Source organism: Halichoeres trimaculatus, unplaced genomic scaffold (assembly GCF_033239565.1).
Source record: "Halichoeres trimaculatus isolate MK-OKI-2021-1 unplaced genomic scaffold, fHalTri1.1 fHalTri1_scaffold_16, whole genome shotgun sequence".
NCBI classification, from domain to species: domain Eukaryota; kingdom Metazoa; phylum Chordata; class Actinopteri; order Labriformes; family Labridae; genus Halichoeres; species Halichoeres trimaculatus.
Window position 1 is genome coordinate 10644222 of NW_027437194.1, and position 27045 is coordinate 10671266.

The 27045-nt window shown below is 40.8% G+C and overlaps 1 protein-coding gene across 1 annotated transcript in view; it reads right to left on the reverse strand.

The window, feature by feature from the left end:
* gfra2b (GDNF family receptor alpha 2b) overlaps positions 1-27045 on the reverse strand; it is a 105709-nt gene that overhangs the window by 69984 nt on the left and 8680 nt on the right. The window contains exon 2 of the mRNA XM_074690696.1: positions 24621-24920. Within this exon, the coding sequence (XP_074546797.1) occupies positions 24621-24920 (300 nt within the window). The remainder of the gene's footprint in view (positions 1-24620; positions 24921-27045) is intronic.

Below are 27045 nucleotides of genomic sequence, written 5' to 3' on the forward strand. Positions count from 1 at the left end.
CCCACTTATTACAATAACTGTCAGAGCTGCTGCTGCTGGTTGTATTTAAACTTGAGTGTTCACATGAAAAGCAGGAGAGGTTTGAAGCTGCTTCACAAAGACAGAAGAAAAGATGTAGAGACAGGCAGCAGGTGTTGTGTGGTGACTAAAGTGAGGATCAGAGAATTTATTCACCCTGCTTTGATGATGCATTTGTAGAATATAATGCATTGCTTTCTGCAGCAGGTTTTTATTTGCAGTGCATGTCTGTTTTTGTATTTATTCATGACTTGTGTATGTACACCACGACTCTGACTGGATCTTTACAAAGAGAACTAACAAAAACAAACTCTCTAATTCGTAATGCCCACTCAGAGGGTTAAATACACGCAGACTGCACCGCAGGGCAAATGGCATCTTTGCTGGGGTGCTGATGGCCATGTTATAATGAGCCAGAGTACTAATTGTTGAATGCTAAATTGCAACAAATGTCTGATTCACAAACACAACCAGAGTCCTCCAGGACCCTGATTTCAGTCTCAGAACCTGACAAGTCTAAGGGACATCTAGTTTGCATTCCAAATTCTTCGGTGACTTTTATTGTTTGTTTTCTTTTGTTTTTTTTTATACATTCTGAATTTTTTTTCATTCATCTCAGAGGTCTGAAGAAAACGGCACCAGTACAGATTAGTGGTCTATGTTGCACACCTAATGAGACAGCATGTCACTCTCCACTTCCTGCTTCATCCACTGCCCTGTCCTCTCTGATTAAAAGCATAAAAAGCCCTCCTGAAAATAAAAAAACATGAATTCTAAGGGGGGAAAATAGAAAGGTAATCACAATCCTGACTTGTAAGATTGGCATGGAAAAAAATGCGCATGTTAGATCACAAACTGAGATTTCTTTAGTAAACTAAACTTTGAATGTTTCATATCTTTCACTAAGTCTAAAGAATAAAATGCAGGGTTTACTAAATGAAAGTATCAAAATGAAGAAAAAAAGAGTTAAAACTATTTGGGCATAAGAGCTAATAAAAACCATAAAGTAAGTTTATTATATGAAGAAAATATAATAAAATAAATTAAGGTTACAAAATAAAGTGAAAAAGAATAAAATGAAAAAATTGAAATTATATAAGATGAAGCATGTGAAAAATTTAGAATAGATTTAAAATGATTTTAAATAAAATGGTTAATGAAACTGAAACACAATATTTAAAAGAAATAATAATTCAATTAAATAAACAAAAAAACGGAAATTAAGAAAAGTAAAAAATAATTAATATTGCAAAAATATCAAAACTATATTAAAAAAAGTCATCATCGAAGTAATAGTGATTATGATGTAGTCCGAATATAAAAAAAAAAAAAAAAAGAAAAGAAAAAGAACGAGACTTTATGCTATAAATATACATCTAAAAAATCAGTGTCAGGCTTTAAATCACTTGAAAACAAAAACATGTCGATTTTTGCTGTGAAGATTGGCTTTTTAATTGATGTATCTTCTGTTTTCAGACACAGCCTCTAGTGGACAATCCAGGGACTGCAGTTAGTAACACCAATAATCTGCTACATTTCTTTCTGTTGGAGTTTGCAGCTTGGTCTGACTTCAAGACGGAGCAGATATCAGAACAAATAACTCACAAATCTTTCTGTTAGGCTAACTTTTGTTTCCTCTGGAGCTGCAGCATCGTTGTAGAGACTATCATTAAAACACTCACAGCAGGCTGTACATGCTCAGATGAGTCATGTTTTGTGTATGTTAATGACTGTTAAACACTAAAAAACTGGGATAATAATTTACATACTGATTCCAGCAGCAGAAATGGTTCAAATAAGACTGTTGTGTTTTTAATCCTCTTTGCAGAACAAACTCTGTGTTATGAGCTCAGCAGGAGAAAAGCTCAGTGTTTAAACCTAAAGTCACACAACACAAACTCAGCAAACCTCAGAAACCTGAGGGTCTGCAGGACGATCCCCCTCCTCCCCCTCCTCCTCCTCCTCTTCCTCCTCCTCCTCCTCCTCCTCCTCCTCCTCCTCCTCCTCCTCCTCCTCAGCTCAGTCTGAGCTGCTGAACGTGCAGAATAACAAAGCGACTTTCACACCAGGAGCAGTTAGTGTGTCAGTAATCACTGCGACTACATTTCCAGATCCTTTAGCTCATGGATCAGGGTGCTCAGTATTGACCGCAGCCATTTAGCATGCATGCTAATACGTCAGCCTCTAAGTATGCTGTCCTGAAAGTGTCCGGCGCTAATCACAGAGGTGCTTAGAGTTCAGCTGGGTAAATTACACATTTAACTCTGACATTGGTATTTAGCATGCAGTCAAATAAACGGCTAATTTAACCAGCCTGACTAATGACTGATGTGTTTAGCATGCAGGCTAATGAGCAAGGTATTTAGCATGCGGGCTAATGAGTGAGCTGGAGGCTGATTAGTATTGCTCCACAGAGAGATGCCTCTGTTTGCTGTTTACTCATCTCATTCTCACTCACACAGACACACACACACACACACACACACACACACACACACACACACACACACACACACACACACACACACACACACACACACACACACACACACAGAGTTGGGCCCTGGCAGGCGTGAGCAGAGCGTGCATTTAAATGTAGACAGCATGTGTCTCTTTTCTGACTGTTTGAGCGTTTGGAGAAGACAGTCCTTGGAAAAAACAGGATTGAGGATCAGATCTCGGAGCGCCACGGCTCATTACGCTCTCTCAAATTGGAAGTTTGTGAAGCTGGAAAGACTTAATGTTCTCTGACTCCTCTGTGGATAAAAAGCTCTTTATACACATGTACAGAGGGACGTATTTTCCTCTCGTTCGCTCTCTGTTTTCGGTTCTTTTTATAGAAAGATCTGCGTTAGCATTAAGCTGGGTTTTATACCACTTTTTGTCCTTTCTGTCCTTTTAGTCTGAAACACAGAGAGCATCTTTTTCCTCATATTCAAAGCTGCATTTATGGATCAACACCAGAGATAATGATAATCTCTGAAGAGCAGGAATCAGAATAAATATAAACAATAATTTCCACATCTTTTTTTGTCTGGTTCATTAAACCCTCTACATCAAGGTTTTCCATCAGCGATGATGTGAAGACTTAGGTAGCATCACTTTTTAAAGTCCCTGTGAGGGCAATCTGTTTGGTGTTGGTTACAGTGACACCTGTGGCTACAATTGGTAGAGTTTCTGTTTTGTTTGTTCATTTTTTGTTTTGTTTTCTGTTTTGTTTTTCTTTAACATGAATAAAAACAAAAATGTTTAAAATATTTTAAACATTTTAAATGAAATAAAACGGTTCTTAAGAGATTTTTTTGTCTTGCCTTGAATTAAAAACACAAACTGGGGATTAAGCTTTGTCTATTTTTTTAAACATATTAACACTTTAAATGAGCCTTCATGAGGAACACAGCATGAGCACGCATGTGGCATCTGCTTCATATGAAAGACTGTTTATACACACACACTCACGCTACCACACACACTCACACTAACACACACACACTGATTACAGTGATTAGTGCCGAAATGATTCTTCTTTGGCAGAGCTTAGCTAAATGTGTGTGTGTGTGCACGCTTATTAAGGATAACAAAAACAAATTTTCTCCTTCACACACACACACTCACACACACTTGATGGGGATAATGACTGGTTTAGCCTTTGTGTCCTCACAGGACTGGAGTCTATTGTTATCAGGATCTTTTTATCTTTATGAGCAGCGCAGACACAACATGAGATCAAACGGTCAACTGAATCTTTAGTCAAAACCAGTATGGAGAGAAACACATAAGGAGAGAACAGAAGAAAAAATGTGTGTGAAGTTTCCGACCACTTTCAAGGTCTGAATGTCAACGAGTTGAAGTAACTGTTGGTCTCATGGAGGGATTCAGCTTTGAGCTATCCATTTCACATGTTCACTTTCTCAACTAATTGTTTGCTTTCCTTCACCTCTTCTTCAAGTGAACGCTTAACGAAAGTTAGTCACAAATATTTCAACCCCCAGGTGTTTTTATTCTCCTAGGGGAAAAAAACAGTTAATTTTCTTAAATCTTGTCAAACCTTTAACTATTTTTTCTCAGAAAAATGAATTCAAGTTTTACTGTGTACATTTTACAGTTGATAAAGTTTGTAACACTCTGATGCATGTCTGTAGCTTTTGGAACAAAATCAAAATTTTTTGTTATAAAAACACTAAAACTTTTTTCCTTTATGTCCTAAAAAGAATCTAAAAAACCTTGAAGAAAATCTGGACACAAGCTGATATATTGTTCCGCCATAAAACCGTATAAACTTTAAGAGAAGATGGATTTAAACAGCTGTTCAAAATACAGCCAGATGCATTTCCAGTCTGCAAGACAGGAAGTTGCCTCTAGTAACTTTCAAAATAAAGCAAATCATGTCCAAACCAAATAGTATCTATCTTGACTACAACAACTAACAGACATAATTAGCAGAGCCAGACCAGGAGTCAACAGGTTTGAGGTTTTACAGCCCAACATGAACCAGGAGAGGATCATCACAGGGGTGGGAACCCAGGGAATTCTTTAGTCTGCGACTCCAGCTATCTGGAGGTCGTCCCGATACATGACAGACCAAACACGGAGCTGGTGTGAGTTGACAGATGAGAAAAAAGGTGACGTTGCGTTAAAACGTGAGTTGGCATTCCAGTTGTAACCACATGGAGATGTTGCCGGTAGAGTCAAAGTGCTATCGTACCCTTCTTTCCTTTCTTGTTTTATGGGAGTCTTATTTTGCAAATTTTTTCTTTACTATTTTGAAAGGACAGCTGAAGAAGAGAGACAGGAAATGTGGGGAGTAGAGGCGAGTGAAAGACATGCTGCAATTGGCTAAGGTCAGGAATGGAAACAGCTGCTGTGATGGCAGCTGTGATAAGGGCTATCATGAAAAAACTTAATGTATTTCATTTTACGTCATGCAGCCCTAGAAAGTGTCTCATCCTCGATTTTCTAAGGACCAGGTGCTGAATTGTGTCTCCTTCAGTGAAGAACAGTGACAGTAAGAACTCTGGAGCTGCAGCTGGAAGCTTAACACTGATCTGACTGCAAGGAGATGTAGATAAGAGACAGGCCTCTGTCTCATTGTTCTGAAGTTTCCATCCACACACTGCTTTCAAAGTTTCTGCTACTTTGGACTAAAATCAGAGAAACAAAGAGGAGTGTGTCAGTGATGGTCGGGTGACAGAAGATGTGTGTTTCAGATGGATTCAGAAGGTGGAAACACTCCCTCTCTTCTCCTCCGTCAGTAATTATTAAAACAGGAGTGAAAGCTGAGAGGACCACCAGGGAGGAGTGCAACTAAGCACTCTGAGATTTCTCCAATTCAGCTTGTTACACACACACCTTAGAAACACTCACACTCACACACACCCTCCTCATGTCAGCAGGAAGGATGCATGCATGCAGAGTTGTACAGGAGACGCAGTGCAGCAGCTGCTCCATCCTTTCATCAGTCTGTCACTCTGCAGACAAGCCATTAGCGGCTGCAAAGGCCTCGCAATTAAATGGGTGTTTGTCTATATGTAATCAACATAACTCTCAACACACTCCAGCCTTTCATTACACTACGAGTGAAAACATCTGCCAGAAACATCCACGACATTTTACAGAGTCATGATCAGTATTTGCTGAGTGTGGATCAGAAATTCTGTTGCGAACATTCCTGATTCTTGGAGGAAGAAAACTTTGGCACACATGGAGATGAACTGAAGTGTCCGACTAACATTGCAGAATCAGTTTCAGTTTCATTTCTTTGTCTGAAGGAAAATGTTTGGGCTCGTTGTGTGGAACGTGCTATTGGCGGTGGCTCAGTATCTCTGCTGTCTTAGGCTGCATTTGCATCCTTCATCCCACCATATGACTGGAATACTAAACTCTGTTTGGATCAGGAGAGGGTTTTATTTGGGCGTGTATTCAGAAAATCAATATGTCCGCCTTGTTGGAGATAGTTTTGGCTCATTTGGTGTTTAAACATGTTTCCTTAACTCGAAGCAGCAGCCTGGAGCAGATATTCAAGTGTATTTAGATATTTTCTGTAAAATATCAGAAACAGTGTGTGGGATTCAGCTGCAGGGTCGTGGGTGTGATGGAGACGATGAGGAGGAAACTGAACAGTCGGGTGCTAATTTTCTTTTTTTTTTAGCTTAAATGTTTTTGCGCATATGATAAAAAAGTCAACCCTTTTCAGAACATGTTCGATTTTATGGATTATTTTTGTATTTCCTTTTTGTCTTTGTTTCATAAATATTCATTTATATCATGACTTTTTTTTACGATTTAGGACTGTATATACTTTTGAGTATCACTAAATATTTTTGTTTTTGCAAAAAAAGTTATTCTATTTAATGTTTTAGCTTTAAGTGATTTTTTTGTATTTTTCCTGATTTTTTTTTTTTTTTTTGTGAAATAAACTGAATTTGAATCGTTTTTATTAATTTGAAAGAATGATCTGAAATTAAATTTGTTTTGAAACTAAATTATTTGCTTTGAATTTATTTAACCTACTAGACAATTCAACTTTCTATATTCATTATTTTCAGAAATGCAAAACTGAATTTTAGTTCAGCACAGTAAGATCATTCATCTGCATCCATTAGGCAAGGTTATCTAGCACATGGAAATCACAGACGTTTTTTTTTTTTTTTAATGTCCCGCTGACCCTGACGGAGGAGATAAATTTTGTCCAAAGGATTTTTTTTTGCCTGATGAATGTTAATAGAACGTCAGGAAGCGTTTTGTTTTTGATCTGCCTCAGCCTGAATATTTGGGTCTTTTTCTCCCCCGTACCGCTGCTTTAATCTGCTGATCACTGCTGAGCAGGTGGTGTTCAGCATCATGTGTATAGCTGCCAGTGCCAGCACGCTCATAGGGATGTGATTTGGGTTTCTAAACGTGTGCATTTTGTCCCTTGTGGCACACTAAAGGTAGGCTGCGGCACTGTACTACCTTTTGCTTCCTTCTGCAGAATTGAAATATCACTGATGTCCTCTGAGCTTGAGCTAAGCATGCAGGTGCAACCACGTCACAAAAGCTGGCAGGTTGAGACCAAATCGAGACATGACCTACACTGAGGCAGACTGCATTCATTTATTCCTCCATGAAGACACTGATAAAAGCATGAAGCTGTGTGTGTGTGTATGTCTGTGTCTGTGTCTGTGAGTGCCATGTAAAATAAGTCTGAGCTCTCCTTCACACTGGTTGGCTCCATCTGTGTAAATATTAAAAAAAAAAAAAACGCCTCAATGATGATAATAATGAAGCCCAGAGCAGGAAATAATCAGAAAGTGTTCATCCTGACAGAATTCAGGTTTTCATTGGAGCCAATCAGTGTGTGTGTGTGTGTGTGTGTGTGTCTGTGTGTGTGTGTGTGTGTGTATGTGTGTGTGTGTGTGTGTGTGTGTGTGTGTGTGTGTGTGTGTGTGTGTGTGTGTGTGTGTGTGTGTGTGTGTGTGTGTGTGTGCATGTGTGTGTCTATGCCCCCAGGCAAAAGCTTTATACATAAACATCTGCCCTGTTTGCCATCAGTTCTGCCCCCTCAAACACTCCCAACGTCTCCCAGACTGGATTACTAGTCCACACACATACGCATACATTCACATACACACACTCACAGACACACTACCTCCTGCTGCCACGCTTGCATGCTTTCAAGGTGGCTCATAATTGAAGAACATGTCTGTGATAATTAACCTTCAGGTGGAACAGCGAGCGTGTTATCATTAAACGTATGGCTGAGCAGCAAATTTAAATGACTACACACTCGAAGTGATGTCTCTGCTCTTGGACAGAAACACATTCGTCTCCTGACACATACACACACACACACACACACACACACACACACACACACACACACACACACACACACACACACACACACACACACTCAGTCAGTTTAATTCCACTGTCTCCATCGTCTAAGGTCACTGCAGTGATTAAAAGTAGTGATGACTGAGGAGAAGTGGGTTAGAGAGGTTGCAGTCGAGTGTCAGATCAATCCCAGGGTGAGATGCTTCCTCAATCTGTGACATCACACATTGGTAAATGTATTCATAAAAGCATCATAGACTAACTTTGACAAAACCACAATTTGTTGTAAACAGGTGAGTTTATTTTCAGATGGAGCTCTATGAGAACTGACTCAGTTGGCTTTCCTCTCTAACGGCTACAGGGCGCATGTTAGTCATGTGACCTGAGCTGTGTCTCTGATTGGACAATCTGACAGACCTAATATCTTCTACACTGCTAAGTTAGAAAAAAATTCAGTGTGGTCTGATAGCAAAATCAGTGGTTCAGACCCAAGCTGCTTTTTGAACCAGGCTGTAAATAGGCTCTTTAATGTCTATAGCGGATACTCGATGAATACTAACTTGAAGCACTTCCAAATAGGCTTCATTTTTCTGAACCAGATGTTGCCCCTTGGGTAAAAAGGTTCAGGGTGGATTCAGCCTTGAGTCATGACCCTCAGCACATCAAACAGCTGATTCAAACGCAGCCAATATTTTGTCTGACAACGATGCATAGGAATAATCTATTTCTCAGAGGATTCTTCCATACTTCCTGCACTGCTCACTCAGAGATGACTGTATAAATGTTTGATGGAGTAATGTTACATGCCTCAGGGTTTAATCAGTTTTATAAACTGTTTTTTCGAGAGGGGGCAATTAATATGACAGCATTTCCAGGCTGCATTTTCAAAAGATGATGCACATGGTGCATGATGGAGGAGAAGTAAAGAATGAGAGGGTTTGGCCAATAATCATTTTTAGATTCCTTTTTCTCTTACAGCTTAATGTCTTAATAAGAGCAGATTGTAAAACAGAAACAAGGAACCAGAGGGATCAGGTCTGAGCATTACATGTACTCAGCTTCCCCTGACTCCTCACACAGACCTGCAGAGGCGGAGTCACCTGACCTCCCTCTGCTCGCCTCGTGTGGTGAGCGCTGCACTTTTAAGTAACCACCGGAGCAGCAGGCGTTGGAGCCATTTCAGCGGCTGTCAGTATGCTTTGGTCCCACCAGGAGCTCACAGCAGAGGTGAAGGAATCAGCTCGCTGTGCAGAGAGTGGCCTGTGACTAATGCTGCCGCCTACAGCCGGCCCTCGTGTGCGAGCCCCCCCTCCAGGGACAGATTAGACCAATCCCAGAGCAGATTATTGGGAAGCCTCCATGCTCCATCCTGCCTGGAGTCACCACCAGACTTCTCATTCAGATAATTATAGTCTGTGTTGTTTCATAGCCTCACACAAGGGTTTGTTTTCCTTGGAACAAATGTGCACAGGCTGATCGTCTGTCATGCTTTGATGTGCTTCAATTTTACTCTTTCTGTCGCAGCTTTTTAAGAATCTGTATCTCAGAGGGATTAAAAAATCAATGGAAAGAGCATTTTTATCAAAGCTTTTTTGATAAGTGTATCAAATCGATTTGAAAAGTGATGAATTATCTTCTTTCACCTCCCTCTCTCTGCTCTCCAAGAGTTAACCAAGAGGCCAGACAGTGCTTTGAAAAGCCTCTCCTCTCCCTGATCTGATGTCTGCGCTCCACACAAAGACAGCTGATTCTCACTTTAAAGATCAAAAAGTCAGAATACTGTCAATGTTTACAGACATAACCTGTTGGTGCTCCTGCATTTCTACATGTCAGCACTGAGTCCGGAGTGCATTTATCCTGTGATGATGTTGTGATTACTTTTTCCTCTGCACCCACTCCTCTCTGACGGCCCCGTCCGCTTCTATTTCTGTCATTTCAGACATATTTCTCCCTTCAAAGAGACTATTCATGCAGAAAAAGGTGTTTGCCCTCCACTTCTGTGAAGAACAGTGACTCAGAAAGAAGCCATTTGTCTTAAACGTCTGCCTGCTCCCGTCACTTTCCTCTTTCCCTCCCACATAAATCAGTAAAAACAGCCGTCAGTCTCAAAAACACAGAAAGCAGTTTGTGTGGTTTGTACAGAGCTGCCTGTCTTCAGTACCAGCACAATGACTTTTATTTGCCTTTCCTTACATAGATTAATGCAAATAACATAAGTAAACAGCATATTTTGGTGGCTGCATCATCCATCGCACATGAGCGCTGATCTGGATTCTGAAGTATTGGTGAAATCAGATCTGGACGTCCAAACTGGCTAAAATCCAGCCGTGAGATCAAGGCATAAAAAGACTATTAAGATTTTAAAACGTTTAGTCTAGTGTTGAAAGAAAGATGATTATCATTACTGTGAATTTCAAAAACTGTCACAAAGGAAACAAAAGGACGTCTGATTTAGTTGCAAAACAAAGTGATTAAGTTAGCAAAGCCCACATCCTCGCAGAGAACACCAATGTCTTGAAAAAGGTCGAAAGACTAAGGCTTGAAGAAATATCCTTTCACAGAGGTTTTAACAATTAACAAAGCAGTTTTCAATTGAGTTGCACCGCTAAATACGGTGACCCAATCAACTCCCCATAGAGTTAAACTGACTCAAAACATTTGAGTCTAGGGTCATTGGTGTTGACATAGTCAGAGTTCTCGATCTCATATTTCTAGGAGTCATTTACAACCATCCTTGATGGCAAGTGGGAATGCTAAGTGGTTTGTGTTCCTGCAGACTTCAAACTTTCCCATCCGAGTTGCTAAACCCTTGAACCATCGTTGAGTCTGGGTGGAGATGAAGACTCAATGCCTTCTTTGGCTCCGTAACAGTTCAGTTGCTGAGGCTTGATGCGCACACTCCAAAGTGAGGCTGTGTGTGCACCCCTCAGTGTCTGTGCAGTGTTTTTTTTGCTTGTGTTCACGTGCTTACAGGGTGGGCCAGAAAGATTTACCCATTGTTTGTCTCTATTTTGTTTGCTTAGTTTTGTCTTGCCCAGAAACTTAAAATTTTTGATAGTTTCTCTTAGAAGGCATAGCTTTTGATATACCTGAGTTCATTTGTTTACTCCTGATTGTCGAGCATGACATCGAAGGGTAAGCGCAACCAGATTGTGGCCTTGAAGGAGGCTGGACTGACAACAATGCAAATCATGAAAAAGGTGAATGTTTGTCGTAAGACTGTCTACAATGTCATGAAACGATGCACGGAGACTGGCAATACCACCAGCAAGCCAATCCCTGAAAAAAAACGTTCAGTCTGGACCAAAAGGGTTGTTGAGATGGTGAGGAAGACAATCCAAAGGAATCCTCGCAGGAGCATGACGACAACAGCAGAGGAAGTGAACATCTCAAGAACTTCACTGAGAAGAATTATCAAACAGGATCTACGACTGAAAGCACTAAAAGTGCAACACAGACAACTGATTTCAGCCACTTCTAAGAAAAAACAGCTTGACGGGGGAAAATGATGCAGCAGGAGGTTCAGAGTGCCCCAGAAAAACTCCTGGTTGGTCTGATGGGAAGATCTTCACTGTTCAGGCAATGGTCAATTCCCAGAATGACAGGGTTTATGCACATAGAGCACAGCACCTCCCTGAAGGCTGCAGAAGCCAGCTGGAGTCATGGTGTGGGCTGCTGTTGCATCTGATGGCTCAAAGTCTCCTTTGGTCTTCATTCAGGAGGGTGTGAAAGTGAACAGCCAGGTGTACCTTCACATGCTTGAAGAAAAAGTGTTGCCATGGTGTACCAATGCGTTTGGAAACCAGTATGTCTTCACACAAGATGGTGCACCAGCTCACACATTCAGTGTCACACAGGCCTGGTGCAAGCAGCACTTTCCTGGCTTCTGGGACAAGAACATGTGGCCTCCGTCAATTCCAGACATTAATCCAATGGACTTTGTGATCTGGTCTATCCTGGAGAGGGAGGTGTCAAGAGTATCTCACAGCAGTGTCACAGCTTTGAAGACAGCTCTGATGAAGTCATGGTCAAAACTTGATGCAGAGGCAGTGCGGCACTCATGCTAGGCAGTGCCAGGTCTTCTCCAGGCTATGATAAAGGCAAAGGGTAGCCAGATTGAGATGAAATCTTTTTGGTGACAGAGAACAAAGTATAGAAATTGTGTTCAATTTTTGTCATGTTTGTCTGCAAGCATTTTTGGATAGTATGGAAAAAACAATGGGTAAATCTTCCTGGCCCACCCTGTATATGCCCCCTCTTTGGGAGCATAGTCTGGTATTGCCTTTTTTTCTCCTCTATTCACCTCCTGTACTCCTGTCTGTCACTGCATGTTCTTAGATGGGATGTAACTGAAATATAATTTCGTTGCTCTGGAACATGTGCAATGATGAATAAAAGCTATCATCATCATCTTTTTGGTCAACGGGTCAATGACCTTGGTATCCACATTTTTGATGACTCATTTGCAACTACAGGAATAATAAGGTCAAGAGCTCTGGTAATGATAACACTAAGGCTTCAACATCAAGAGAGTTTTTGAGGTGACAACAGATGACAACACCAAGCATTAATCAACACCTGGAGTTGTCAACAACACGGGGTGTAAAAAACTACAGGAGAAATTAAGTTGACAGCTCTGGTAATGACAACTCCAACACCTTACCAACAAAGGAGAGTTTAACCAACTTTAAACATAAAAAAAACTCTGCAGTACTTCTGTAGCCAAAGTCCAGGCAACACTGTTCACAAACTGTAAAGGCAGCTATTCATTCATTTATTCAGAACTCAAGAGGCCTACTGGATAAGAGACCAGAAGCCCAAGAACTTCAAATGAGCCCCTTATTCTAGATCAGGCTATAAGTATTAAAGTGAGGGACAGGAAACAGGCAAGGGAACAGGTGACAGGTGAGGTAACAGACAGGTGAGGGAACAGGTGACAGACAAGGGAACAGGCGAGTTGCTGTTACTGTGTTTTAATGAAACAAACCGGAGATAGTGACGGATGGCTCGTTCAAATTCGGGCTTTGTTAAATGACTTTGCTCCTCTCAGGGGAATAACTGGCCTATATTTGTCTCTCCCAGTTTATTCTACACACACACACACACACACACAAACACAGACACACACACACACAGAGGGAGGGGTACTTGATAGGATCTGGTAATGATCCCCATTCTTGAGTGTGGTTTAATGGAGCGGCAAACAGCAAACATCACACCGTACAGAGGACAAACATCACACATCATTGGCAGAGTGATGGATCACCATGGTCCAATCAGAAATCAGATCTCCATATATCTCCTCAGAGGCACGGCAGCAGCAAGCGGAAATCAAAGAGCCAGACGCTGATTCATTGAGTGTGTGAGTGTTTCTGCAGCCAAACAGCTCCACGAATCAAACCCTGCGAGTTTCCAGACGTGTTCGCAGCTCTGACAGGACAGAAATAATCCTGGATGAGGAGTTTAAAGAGTTAGAGAGTGGTTTAACCTCTGTCCAAACTCATCCTCTGTCCTTTAACACTCTAAGAAACACATAAATGAAGGTCTGATCCCCTCTCTGTGCCACTCTCTCTTCATCTATCTGATCTCATCTTCCTCATCTCTCCCCACTCCCTTCCCTCGTCCTCAAATTGCTTTTTCCTCCATCATCAGCGGCATCATGCTTTCATCTCAATCCCTGGATGTCTTTCTTTTATGTGCAGTGATCCTCGTCTGCTGCCCTCAGCTCTGCAAACACACACACTCACTTGATACATACACTAACACACACACTGACTGTTGTTCAGTGTTTCAAAGAGACCGCAGACCTGTTCTCTAACAGCCAGCGACTGCAGACGAATGAGCTGATTAATCTGTTGTCAGAACAATTAGCGGCTCGCTGTTTTAACCACCCACCCGTTCAGCTTTTATAACAGAGTCAAAGTGAACAATTAAAGCTTTATAATGTGGGTGGAAGCAGTTATCCACAGCGTTTATTAATGCATGTGTCAACAGGCATCACACTGTGTGCACTGAGAGTTCAGACACCACCAGAAACTTCTGCAGTACAGCTATTATTCTTCTCTTATGCAAATTTTCTCTCCTCTGAACTTTTCAGCTTTTTTGACCAGGCTTGTTTTATTTACCTTGTTTATTCAAAGATTTTCTATATTTAGTCTCAGAACACCAAGCAGAATATCTGACTTTCATCTATTTCCAGCTTTAAAAGAAGATAAGTGAAAGCTTTATTGATCCTGGCAGACGACTGGGTTGCAATAACAGCACCAAAACAAGAGTCAAACAACAAAGCATCAGAAATAAAGGAAATATAAAATAAAAAGTGTAAAATCAGTGCCTGTGATACTGTGAAATTACAGGAATAAAAGAGCTCCATGTTGTGAATTATTCACTGATAAAAATATCTGAATAAAACATATTGTTATTCTTGTTTTTCACACTTTTGAAGTGTTACATGAAAATTCTTAAGAAAACAGTTCTTACACAGATAATATTTGACCAAACTGAAAAACATATCTTAGGATTTTTATGTAAAAACTTTCTGACCGAAAAAGTTCCTGACCACAGATGTTTCCTAGCAGTCCCTAAGCTCACTTGTCTTGTAAGTTTCTCTGGAATGTTGCTGTAGATAGTTTATAAATATTATTAATTTACTTACTGCCTTTTGCTGATGCTCTGCCTGCCTTGGGCTTTGGCATTCCATGTAGATAGGTGGAAGGGCTGGGAGCTCTCATTTTCTTTTCTTTTTTATTTTATTATATTTTTTTCTCCTTTTTGTTGCTAAGCGCCACAAAAGTGAAGCAGCAGCTCTGTTTTTGTTATTATTTTTCTTTCTTATATATCATTTCTTTTTTAATCATCTTCGTATTTGGAGCCTGTTATTGCTTTTTATGGCTCATTTGTTAACCTCTGCAGTGATGTTTTTACTTTTTTTGGTAAGAGCTTCTTTTTTTTTTGCATTGTTTACAAGATTTCAGCTGTTGGCAGGCTTTTGCATGTTAATGCTAACTGGTGCTAGGGCCAATGTTCCCAGCAGGCTGAGGAGAAGGAGGCGATGATGACATGCTGGTGCTGTGGTTTGCGCAAGAAAAGACTACTTACCTGAAGTGCCATCCATCTTTATGGAGAAAGTAAGATCTACAGTCTCAGCATGAGTCTGTCTGCCTGAGTCTGATTCTGTCCAAGATTTCTGCCTGTTAAAGAGAAGTTGTTCCCTACCATTGTACCTAGCTAATTCTTCCAAGGTCAGTACTCATGGTGGGTTAAGACGAGTTCAGACTTCTTATCTTCTCTTACTGTTGGGTTTAATGAAATAAAATTTTATTAGCATTGAGTTGAACATGAACAGGTCTAAACCTATGTTTTTGGGAAGTGTACTGAGATAAAATTTACAATTTGATGCTTTACAAATAAAGGCTGATTGAGTCCAATAAGATGGACAAGCTAGTTGTGCTAACCCAGCACCAGAGGTAATACCAGAGGGTAGAGTAGTGTCATGCTATCCACAGTGACATGGCTAACAGAGCTAGCATTGTACTCCAACACATTGGAAGAACTTCACCTGCTTCTAGCAGACAGGATGCAGGAGAGTGAAACTGGTCTTCCAGTCTTGGACCCTGTGACAGTGGAGCCTGACTGCAGAATTACAGCCAAGCTGTCATCTCTGATAAACATTCTTTCTGCTTGACCCTTCTTTCATTATTTTATTCATATAGTAGAGGATTTTTTTAATGTTTTTGCTCTATATACTTTCTTGTATTGCTGCTGTGACCCTGAATTTGATACTACGAATACATACAGTTATCGACCATGTATAGTTTAATTTTCTGCAAAACACAGGAACAAATAATTCAAAAAGTCATGTTTAAGTCCTCAAACGATTGAATTATGAATTGCTGTGCCATTATCTTTAATATTTTACCCATGAATGATAAATACTAAAGTGAACTACTCCCTTCTACTAGAAATAATCTCTGTGTGTTATCCTGAGAGTTTGCTTCCCTCTCTGCCTTACCTTGCTCTTATATGAATGTATTTTTCAGCTGCTCTGTTGCCTCCTGGACCGTGTTGTTGTTGCTCCTGAGACCTGGCTGTAGTACAAACAGAAACGATAAACAACACTCCATTGATGAGCACTGTAGAATATTGCTTTTGTGTTCTCTGTGGCCTCTCAGCAGTCTAGTTATTGCTCCTGTACGGTCACCTGCAGGCGGCTGAATAATGTTTGAAATCAGGAGATGAAGACTGTGAACACAACAGAAATGAGGAGAGATGAAGAGCTTTGGAGCATCAGGGGGTAAAGCCAGATAAAACCAGATTTGAATTTAAAAACAGACATCTTATCTGGCTGTAAAGTAGGCCAGCGGAGAACAGAGAACTGAGTATCTCATGCCTCCTAATTGAGATGTCAGAGATTCAGCCTGTTTACCTCGATGAAAGTCTGCAGCGGAGGGTGAGCTGCAGAGAGGTGGAAAATCTTTGTGGCACGCAGACGCTGATGAACCCTGAAGTAGGAGTCAAATTAAAGTCTGCCTCTTCAAAAGTGATGAAGCCCCATCAGTCCAAAGATGGACGACAAGTAATGAGAGACTTGACTTTGAAAAACAGGAGGTTAGAGGAGCAAGTCGCTTCAAAGAGTGAAGGACACCGTGTACAGATTTAGACCTTCATCTCTGATCAATGGAAGTATCCGGCTCTTTAAAGAGGGGTTGTTGTGCTTTTTAAGTCTTTATTCTGTCTCTCTGGTGCTCCTGCAGTATATTTATATGATTTACAGCTCAATAAATCTCTATTTTTCTGTCTATCTGCTGTTTTAAAAAATCTTTATGTCAGCCTCTGTTTGAAACATTTCATTTTCAGCTGCTGTCTCTTTAAGACTCCCAGCTCCACAGACCCCCTTCGCTTTGATTGGCCAACCCTCTGGAGGCCAGGGGCAAATCTATGGGCAGGCCTTGGTGTTTGAGGCCTGCTTCTCAAGCTACTGTGTCAGGAAGCAGTTAGGAGATCCTTTCGCGATGACCTCAATATTCAATTTCAAAATTTTAAAAGCATTAAAACGTAAATTTTCTTTGCTAACAGACTGGCAGTAGCATCACAATGCAGACCTGTTTGTCTCCCTCTTTGTTGTACAGCCTTTGACTCCTTCTTACTGCCCTCTACAGGTCTGGAGGAGCAGTGCGACTCATTTACTTATCACTGATCTGGTTCACACAATCCCCATGGAATTTTGGGTAGAAACAATTTAGTTCCTGCAAGAACGTTTCCTTTCTAATCCTTCAGCATCTTTTTCCAGTTGTTTGCTTTCCTTGGTTATTCTGTATCATGTCCTTGAGTTTATTTTGCCTCTTTTTAAAACACTTTTGTGTCTCTGTGTTGTTGCATTTCTTTAAGCTCTTCTTCCTCTTTTTGTGAATCTGTGGGCTTGTTTTGCTTCTTTGTGAGTCTTTCCTCATCTTTGTCGTTTCTTGCTTCTGTTTGGGGTTCTATAGTTTCTCTTTGTGTGTTTTCTTCATCATTCATTTTCTGAGTATCGGTGAGGTGTTTTTGTAGTAACTTGTCTCTGTGTGAGCATCTTTGCGTGGCTGTTTTCCAGAGCCGGTGCTCAGAGCGAGGCCATGCGTAAAGAGCTCCTGCGTGTGAATCCAGTTTTTAATTCTTTTGTTTTGATCTCACAGGGAGAGAATAAAAAGAGCTGGATGGAAACTAAAGGACTCTGATTGAGGTCTTTCAGAGTGAGTGTTTCTGTCTTTTGTGTCTCGGGCTGGGAGCTTGGGCTCAGAGAAAGAATAATCAAACAAAAATAAAAGGTTGCAGGAGTACCTCCACTTCCTCATCTACAGACGAGCTTTCTCCACCCACAACCAATTTCCTGTCCCTCAGCTCATTAGTCATCTCTGTCTCCTCCCCTTTGACACCTTTTAGCTGCTTTTAGAGGATCTTCTGGGCAATCACACATTCAACACAAACTCCACGGAGACCAACCTGCACGCTGCTGTCACTCAGGACTCCCCCAATTAACCAAACATCTGCTGATTCGCTGAAGTGATGCATTACATCATAGACAACTTGACTGCAGCCTGTTACGAGCTCTAATACTGACTGACACCAAGTCCTGAAGTCAGATTGTCCTATCACAGAAATGAAAACTGAGCAAAATCACAACAAAAAACTCACAAACAACATTTTTAGATCAAACATCAAACCATTATCTCATCAAAACCCGAGATCAGAGCAGAACATAATTATGGAACCAGATCAGTGTGTCAGAAGTGAGTCAGTCTGTTTTTTCTCAGGCGTTTATCTCAGACTGAATATTTAAGTACTTTGACTGTGATACTTTAACAACTACTGACAAAGACATCAAATCTAAGGACTGCGGCTTGTTGCTCTGTTTCTGCGTCAGTTAAATGTAAATCAGAGTTTCAAGTAAATGAGGCAGAATGAGGAATTAATCAGTAGAGTTACAGAGGTTTCCTGTTGATCAAATCTTCTTTTTTTCAGAGTGGGATGAACGTGGATGTGCAACTCCTGGTTGTAGGTAAAGGTTTTTTTCAACACAACCACGTGAGGAGTTCCCCAGGGATCAATCCTAAGCCCTTTTTTAGACCAATAATGTAAATTATGACGGAGAATTTTTTTTAATCAAAACAATGTCAAAAACTGATCAAAGGAAGAGAGTTAATGTGTCACCAACAACTTGTAAGACTTGGGGAAAATTTGGAGAAAGTAATTTTTAACCTTTATGAGGGTCTCTCTGATGAAAGGTTGGGAGAAGCTGATCCTTCTGTTAGAGACTGTGTGAGAGTGCATTTTGAGAACAGACTCTACTCCGTGGTGGAAATCGCTGCATTCGCTTGAAATTGTCAAACTGCCCCGTGCAAAGAGGAAACCAGATACAACCTTAATCAAGAAGCACAAAGACTCCTCTTGACCTGAGCTTGTTTAAGGTGGACTGAATGTCATATCCGTCAAGTTTCCTTTATTTCACACATTCATTTTTCATGTTTTGTCTTCACTGTTTTATTCTGAAATCACTAACTCTTGTCTCTATTTCAGATGCCATGCCTCCATTTGGTTTCACCTGCCCCCTACCGCTTATATTTAATCTCATGTCTCACACTGGCTACATTTACATGCCCAGCCTTTATTTCATAGTCCAGTAGGACATGTTTACAGGTAGATGGGTATTTGGGAAACCACATATATTTTTATGCGTTTAAAACTGTCACCTACATAAAACCGCAGTTTTACATTACTAAAAATTATGTTTTCTAAAATCCCAGGCCAAAGTGAAGACTTTGGAAAACTCTGGTTTCATGGTTTCGTGTGGGTCATTCTGAATGGCTGGCACCAGTTTTACGCCTGTAAGACACAGACAAATATGGGTTTGGCATGCCTCGAGCCTCACTTACCGACGGATTTTCCCGCTGCGTGTGGCCGAAAGTATTTTTAAAAACCAACAAGTTGTTGAAAACACGTGGCTAAGTGTGGACATGGCCTTGGTCTAACTGTGTTTTTGGACCTTGCCTTTTGCCTTATGGCTGCCTGATCTGACAGCTTTTTGTGTACTAAACTCTACCTGGACTTCATTGAACCTTATTTCCTTTTAGAACTCTGGTCTGTTGTTTGTATTTGTGTCCACCCTCCTGTGCCCTGGTCCATGACACCAAAGGGAAGTGGGAAAACTGTCCTGGAGTCTGAACATATTTCAGAGAGACGACAACAAACTTCATTCTACACATATGGCAACAGAAAGGCTCTGCAGTAGAAAAGTCCACTTACCAGACCTGCCTGCAAAGAAGGCCCTGAACTGTTGAGTAGCTAAAATCCTTTCAGGCAGAGATGGGGAAAATTTGACTTAAAACTCCAGAGACTAGTCTCCTGGTTCACAAACATTCACAGGATGATGTTAAAGGGCTAAATGTGAATATGTTTAAAAATGATTGCATTATTTCGAATCAAATATTGGTTTAAGATGGCACACCATTTTCAGCACACTTTCTGGCTTTAAAACACATATCACACTGCAGAAACACTTTCATAACAGAGCACATTCCTCTCCGCCTCACTTTCACTTTGTTTTCAGCTCTGTCCTGGATCCTCAGGCGACCTTCTGTTCCTGCGTCTAGATTTAAGAACTGATCTAAGACTGCAGGGGGCCAGCCTGACTTTACCTCAGCTCTGGATCCTCCTGCTTTAAGAGGCTCAGTCTCACCCAGCCGTAATCTTCTTCTACATCAACGCCGAAAACAAACCTCCTCTGTCTTTTACGTTTAATATCTACAATATGCTGCATTTTCTAATCTCTTTCATTCTTTGTTCTTTGTTTAGGATGTTTGCTCTAAGGAAAGCACTTCATAACATCCTTTAAAGCTGTGCTTTATAAATAAACTGCTCTATTGTGGGATAAAAGTTCCCCTTCTTAACTCCAGCTTTAGTCGATCTGACCATAACTGTGTCCTTCCTGCATTTTTAATCCCTCCTCTAAATCCAAACCGCCTAACCTTGGATGCAAAGAAACTTTTGAATTATTTTCTCTCACCTGTTCTTCCTCTCTGGATTCTATTATAAGTTTTAAGCTGAAAAGCCAACAAATCCTCTTCTGCCTTGTTAAATATTCATGCAAGAATGAGAGACAGCAGAAAGGAAGCGCAGGAGGGGAAAACTCCTTTGTTCTCTGTCACATGAAAGGAAAAAATAAAGCAGGAAATTAAAAGTACAGGAGCAGAGTTTCCATCAGACGTTTATAAACTCATCTCTGGTATAATTAAGCGAGCAGCGGAGGAAGCGTCCTCTGAGAAACAAAGATTACTTCTTTGTCTTTGTACTCAAACTGCAGTCAGAGAGAATATCTGCTCACATATTGCTGCTGTGTTTGAATCAGCTGTTTGATGTGCTGAGACTCAGGACTCAAGGCTGAATCCATCTTAAACCCGTTTACCTGTGCCCTTGAATCCTGCCCACTAAGGTGCTCAGAGAGGGAAAAAGGTTTGAAATTTCCCTTTATTCTTATGATCGTTAATGAAGCCTCCTGCTGCTTTTTCCAGAACAAACCAGCTGAGGGCACATTTAGGGCTGACTGATTCTCTGAATGATCCCTGCTGAGGTTTGAGGTAAATGCAGAAAAGAAATTTAGAAACGTGGGTTTAAACCCCCCAAAATTATCTCAGAAGTCTGCTCAGAACTGCAATTCCCTAAGTGTCCACTAGAGTCTGTCTCCTAGTCCCCAGAGAGCTCCATGTTCAAATGTTTTACCCTTTTTTAGCCCGACATCCAAAGCACCAGTTCAATTAATTGGTGCTGCAGCCCCGACTTTGTGCAGAGTCCCTGAACTCCCATTGTTGGTTACCTGAGGAATGTGAAATACTGAACTCATTTATGTGCTCATTTTAAAACAATTGTCTTGTTGTAAATTGTTAATCTGCCTCTGAGCCAGCAGGACTCCAATAATTGTTTAAGTTAAAAAAAGACAATCAGAATTCATATTAGCAGCTCCCATCAGGAGGTCTGCACACACTGTCCTCGCAGTGTTAAGGCGTTAATGAGCCACAACATTAAAGAAGAGATGATTTCAGTGTTTCAGAACAACTTGACTAAAGACGCACAACACACACACACATATTCAGGTTCCTGAAACACCACAGGCAGAGACACACACTACAGCAGTGAGTCACATAAACACAAGGCTGTGGCATTCAACTTCACACAGATTTAAGCCCCACAAACACAGGTCTGCATAGACACACACTCCAAACCCAAAAACGCACTCCTGATGCTCATAAATACAAGACAACATGGGGCGAAGATGGCCTAGTTGTCTAGGTCACGCCCCATGAGGTTCATCCTCAGGCGGGTGGCAGTGGTTTGAATGCAGCCTTTGGCCTGTCTCCTGCACGTTATTCCCCACTCTCACCCTGTTTCCTCCTCTGAATACATAAATAAATACATGTTAACACATAAAAGAGAAGAGATGAACAATCTGTGCAAAACTCAGAGATTGAAACACCAAAAAGCACCAAAGTGACATCATGTCAGCAATACTTGACAAAGGCACCACAATATTTAGAGCTAAAAAGTGCCAAAAACACTTGAATGCACCCAAATGTCAAGAAAAACAAAGTCATCAAAAACATAAAAATACAATTACAGAAACATGAAAATTTGCCATGATACGAAGAGCCAAAGCTGCACCATATCACACAAATGCACCCTAATATAAATTAAAAAAAAACTCAAAACACAACACAAAAGCAAATAAAAAACTTAAATGCAGCACATTACTAAAAGGCGCGGGGGGGGGGGACATACATTATGCTCTATGAAAGAAACAAACACAACTTAAACATGTATAACGCACCAAAAATTGAGAAACACAAACTCATCAAAAATGCATCAATAATAAAATTATATATAAAAAAAGATGAAAAAATAACACTAACACTAAGCCTAGAGCCACAACTGCATAAAAAATGCAAAAATGCACTCTGATATTGAGAGATACTAAGGCACCCCACCCAGCCCCCCAACCACAAAAAAAACAACTTAGTGAACCAAAATATTTAGACACATGAACGTTTTAAAATTGCCTCAAATTTAAGGCTTTAATGTCACCAAAAACAGTTAAATGTGCCATAACAACAAAGTAAGAACAATACTTGCAGTACTGAAGTCTACCACAACACCTAAAGACCCAAATGCACCAAAAATAGCCAAATGTGCCACAATATGAAAAAACACACAATGTGAAAAACAAATGCGCCAAAACTAAGGGACTCAATCACACTCTAAAACTGAGAGAAACAAATGATCTCACAACACTGAGTGAAAGCTGATTCAAAACACAAAGATGTTTTGGATCTCAGAAAATGCAAACAGTAATGAGGAGCAGCAAGTATTTCATGTCTTTACTCAGTTTACATTTAGAAACATGCTTTATAACTGACCCCCATTACAGATGCTGTATTTACCATACCCAACCTTTTCATCAACATCAAAACTGTGACATTTTAAAATGTAAATTGTGATTTTTCAAATTGTAAAACCGAGTATTTAATTACAGGGTCAATATTATATGTTTGATAAGGGTGAATATGTGTCAATTTCATGGTTATTCTGTATTCTGTATACATTAAGTCAGTTCACAGTTTTGATTTTTGAATTCTATTCCAGACTTATTTCTTTTACTAAAAGTAGTCTAAATATGTCATGCATTTAGTTGAAAGTGTCTGTGTTTACATTTTCTGAGAGATGGTCGTCATTATTTGTGCATCCCCATGGTCTGAGAAGGATCTAAATTTGTTCACAGAGAAAGAACAAATTCAAGCAAAAAAATTTAGATAAATCACAGATTTGTGCGTCAAATGTTTGTGAGCACCAATTTGTGCATATGCATTGTTTGTAAAGAGGCCCAATGAAGCTCACACAGAAAATGCATTGAAGTCTGACAAAGTTGCAAAGTAAAAACACAGATTGTCTGAAGCTTTAATGCATTTTCTGTGTGGCCACCAAGCGCATGTGTTTGTGTGTGTGTGTGTGTGTGTGTGTGTGTGTGTGTGTGTGTGTGTGTGTGTGTGTGTGTGTGTGTGTGTGTGTGTGTGTGTGTGTGTGTGTTGGAGATGCAGGAGCTTTGGCGCTGCAGAGACATCCTTAGTGGAATGAAGAACAAAGAGAGTGGCTCTTAATGAGCTCTAGCACTGCTGAGACCCAAACTAGGCCAGCGTGTGTGTGTGTGTGTGTGTGTGTGTGTGTGTGTGTGTGTGTGTGTGTGTGTGTGTGTGTGTGTGTGTGTGTGTGTCTGTGTGTGTGTGTGTGTGTGTGTGTGTGTGTGTGTGTGTGTGTGTGTGTGTGTGTGTGTGCATGTGTGATGCTGACACGCACAGAACACAGAGCAGGACAGGAGGACAGGACCAGCAGTGGGACCTGAACAAACCGGAGCTGTTACAGGAGTCTGGGGCGACTCAGCAGCTCTGTGTCTGTGATGCCGCCAGTTTGTTCTATTAAAATTCCCACAGCACAAAACAACAACGATGACGATGAAAAACAGCCACAAACGGCTACAAACAGCACAAAACGCTCTCAGAGAATCCCCCAGACATCCATCACTGCATCCTGTAAACTCTGTCAGACCTGCTCCCACAGAAGGATCAAATTTGATGCAGCAGAGCCAGAGTTATGGAGACTTTGATTTACACACATTCCTCTTACTGCCTCTGAAAGTTAGTGCCTACATCTCCCAGAATGTGACTCAGCCACTGAACACACAAAGCAGGCCTTTATTGAAGGGGAACAACATCTTTTAGGTGGTCATAAACTAATTAGGAGAATAAATCAGCTGAGAAGGAGGAATGTTTTTGCCACCAGCAGAGTAGCCCCCTGCTGGACATTAGAAACAATGCAGGAAAAAAAGGTCTTAACACACTAAAGATCTAAGACTTGAGACTGAAAAAGACCAGGTTTTTAGAAGCTTCTGCACCCTCCCTACGCCATAAAATCTCCAAAACTCAAAAAGTAGCTCTGAGGCGGAGAAACTTGAAATAAAAGTTAAACTGATAGCTCCGTATTCGGCCTGTACTCAGCATCTTTGTCCCGGTTGACACTTGAGGCAGAACTCAAACTGGCACCCACACAACGATCGATGAAGAGCCTCCTCCGTCTCTGCATACAAGAGGTCCTCTCCAAAAACCCTGAGCAGTGTCTCTGATTCCTCTGCCAGCTCTGGGCTCATCAGCGAGCATCAACAGGCAGCAGGAGGCTTCATTATTTCTGCACAGGGCTGTGTGTTGGCATCTTACCCTCAGTGAGACCCATGTGGATGCTCCAGTAGTTCTGCAGGCACTGGAGCTCCTTCTTCATGGCTCTCTTGCAGCGACAGTCGTACAGCGGAGAGTCCTGCAGCACCTCCAGGGCCCCCTGACACTCTTTGGAGGCCAGCATGGCGCTGCGCTCCTTGTCCCCTCCAGACAGGCACTGGCGCATGATCCGGTAACGCGAGCTGCACTGGCTGTTCTGGTTGCACAGCTCAGAAGCTCGGACGCAGTCCAGAGGTTCCCTCCAGCCGGGCGGGCCCAGCTCCGTGTCACACACACACACATCTGGAGACAGAGAGGGGAGAGAGTGTGAGGGATCCTGCTACTAATTAGAGACGAAGTGAATCTGACGCCAGGTTAGCGTTTGAGTGAGAGCATCTACAGGAGGTTATGATTACAGGACATCCAAACACTAGTCTGAAACGGCAGGTGGATATGCTTCGGTACACTTTGATACACTTCAACACGACGCCAAGCCAGGCTGTAAATGACCACAATACCATACAAAACAATACTTACTTCTGTACAGTCAACAGGAAACAATAGGAAACCATATGACATAAAAAGATACACAGAAAACACAAATGCAGAACAACCTGAGATATGGTGCAACACAACTTAACAGCATACAGGGCCCTATGATTTCCACGTTTACAGAATTGCAGACAGAATAGCGAAGTTGGCCTGTAAAATCAGAATTCACTGTTGAAAGCAGAAGTAGCAGAAATTGACATAATGTGACTGAAATGCTGCCATTGCAAAGGGAAGGAAAGTTTTCTGTAAAAAATGTTTCTGGGGACTGCTCATTCATTGCTCTACTTGTGCACTTTCCTTTCAAACACTCACCCACCTCCTCAGGGGGGCCCCTGATGTCAGTTTTTGGTTTGGTGTATTTACATGGGATAAGTGAAAGGCTGCACAGACCCACCGAGATTTGGGCTGCAACAAATTCTGCCAACATACTGTTGACAGGAAATGTAAAATACATGTGAAATGACCACGTGTTTTCAAAAAGCCATGTGAAGAAGAAAGAAAAACAACCCCAAATTGCGTGCCTCAAGCTTGACTTTTACATGAATGCACCTAGACATAATTCAGCCCTGAGCAAAATTATCTGACGTGGTTGTTTTTGTCCCGATACATGCTCCACAGCGCCCAGTTAGCCTACATAAAAAAATCAGCCTGGCTACCTGCTTTGAGCTACAGGTGTAAAAAATTTTGTGCATAACCATCGTGCCTAGACCTAAAAAAACGTCTCTTACGACCATAGTGAATTCTGAACAGGAAGTTCAGAAATTGGACTTCAAGACGGGTTTTGGCAATTTATAAGGTATGCATGTATTTCACCAAAATACTTCTAGATTTTTCATCACATGAACTCCAAACTTGCCAGCTGTGTACTACACATATTGATAATTAAAACTTTTTAAAACATTTTTTTAACTCAATGGGTGTGGCCACGGACAGCCACCAAAGTTGATAATTTTTTCCGCTTCATGAAAACCTAAATAGTTCTTATGTACAATGTTGGATCAGGACCAAAATATACACACATGTTCAGTGTTACAGCCTGAGGAACTCATAGTAACTCAGTCATTTTAGGTCCAATCTCCTTCAAATTTCACACACACCATCAAGGTCCATCTGGCAACACTTCTATAACCTCAAATCTCTGCTGCTGCAATAGCGTCACCCTTGGGATGCATGAGAGTATCTTTAACTTGTATCGTCCAATTTGTTTTATATTATCATAAAATGATTATAGTCCTACTCTTGACTGCCAAAGACATGAATTTGGGTAATAACCTTGCTGCATATATATATGGCTTGCAGGTTTAATTATGTTTAATTATGTTTTGTCTGTTTTTTAATACTGGGCAAAACAGTGCAATGATGAATTACGTCAATGAATTAAGGATTTAAGGATGGACATTTTAATCAGTGAAACAAAAAAAAGTGTGGAGTTTTAAAAAATTGTAAGAGGAAAAAATAGAATTCTAAAGGATAAAAATTGGAAAAAAAAAAAAAAAGGAGAAAATAAAATGGATTTAATGGGACCCTATGCACACAATAGGATAGGATATAATGTGACATAATGGAATAAGCTACAGCACAACGTTACACAAAAACAACATGACAGTTTGTTCCAGTAGGATGCAATAAAATATGATATAGTAGGATACGAGACAATACATAGGATGCTGTATGCTAAGCTGCATAGGGCACCGTAAGATATGTAGGACATGACATGATAGTAGGTCAAGATATGATACGTAGGATACGATGTGTATGTACGAAGGATGAGAAATGATAGGACAGGATAGGTTAAGTTGTGATACGATAGTAGGGTAGGATATGGTACGATTCCTTAGGACGCAACACAACGACATGATACCATGAAATAAGATTT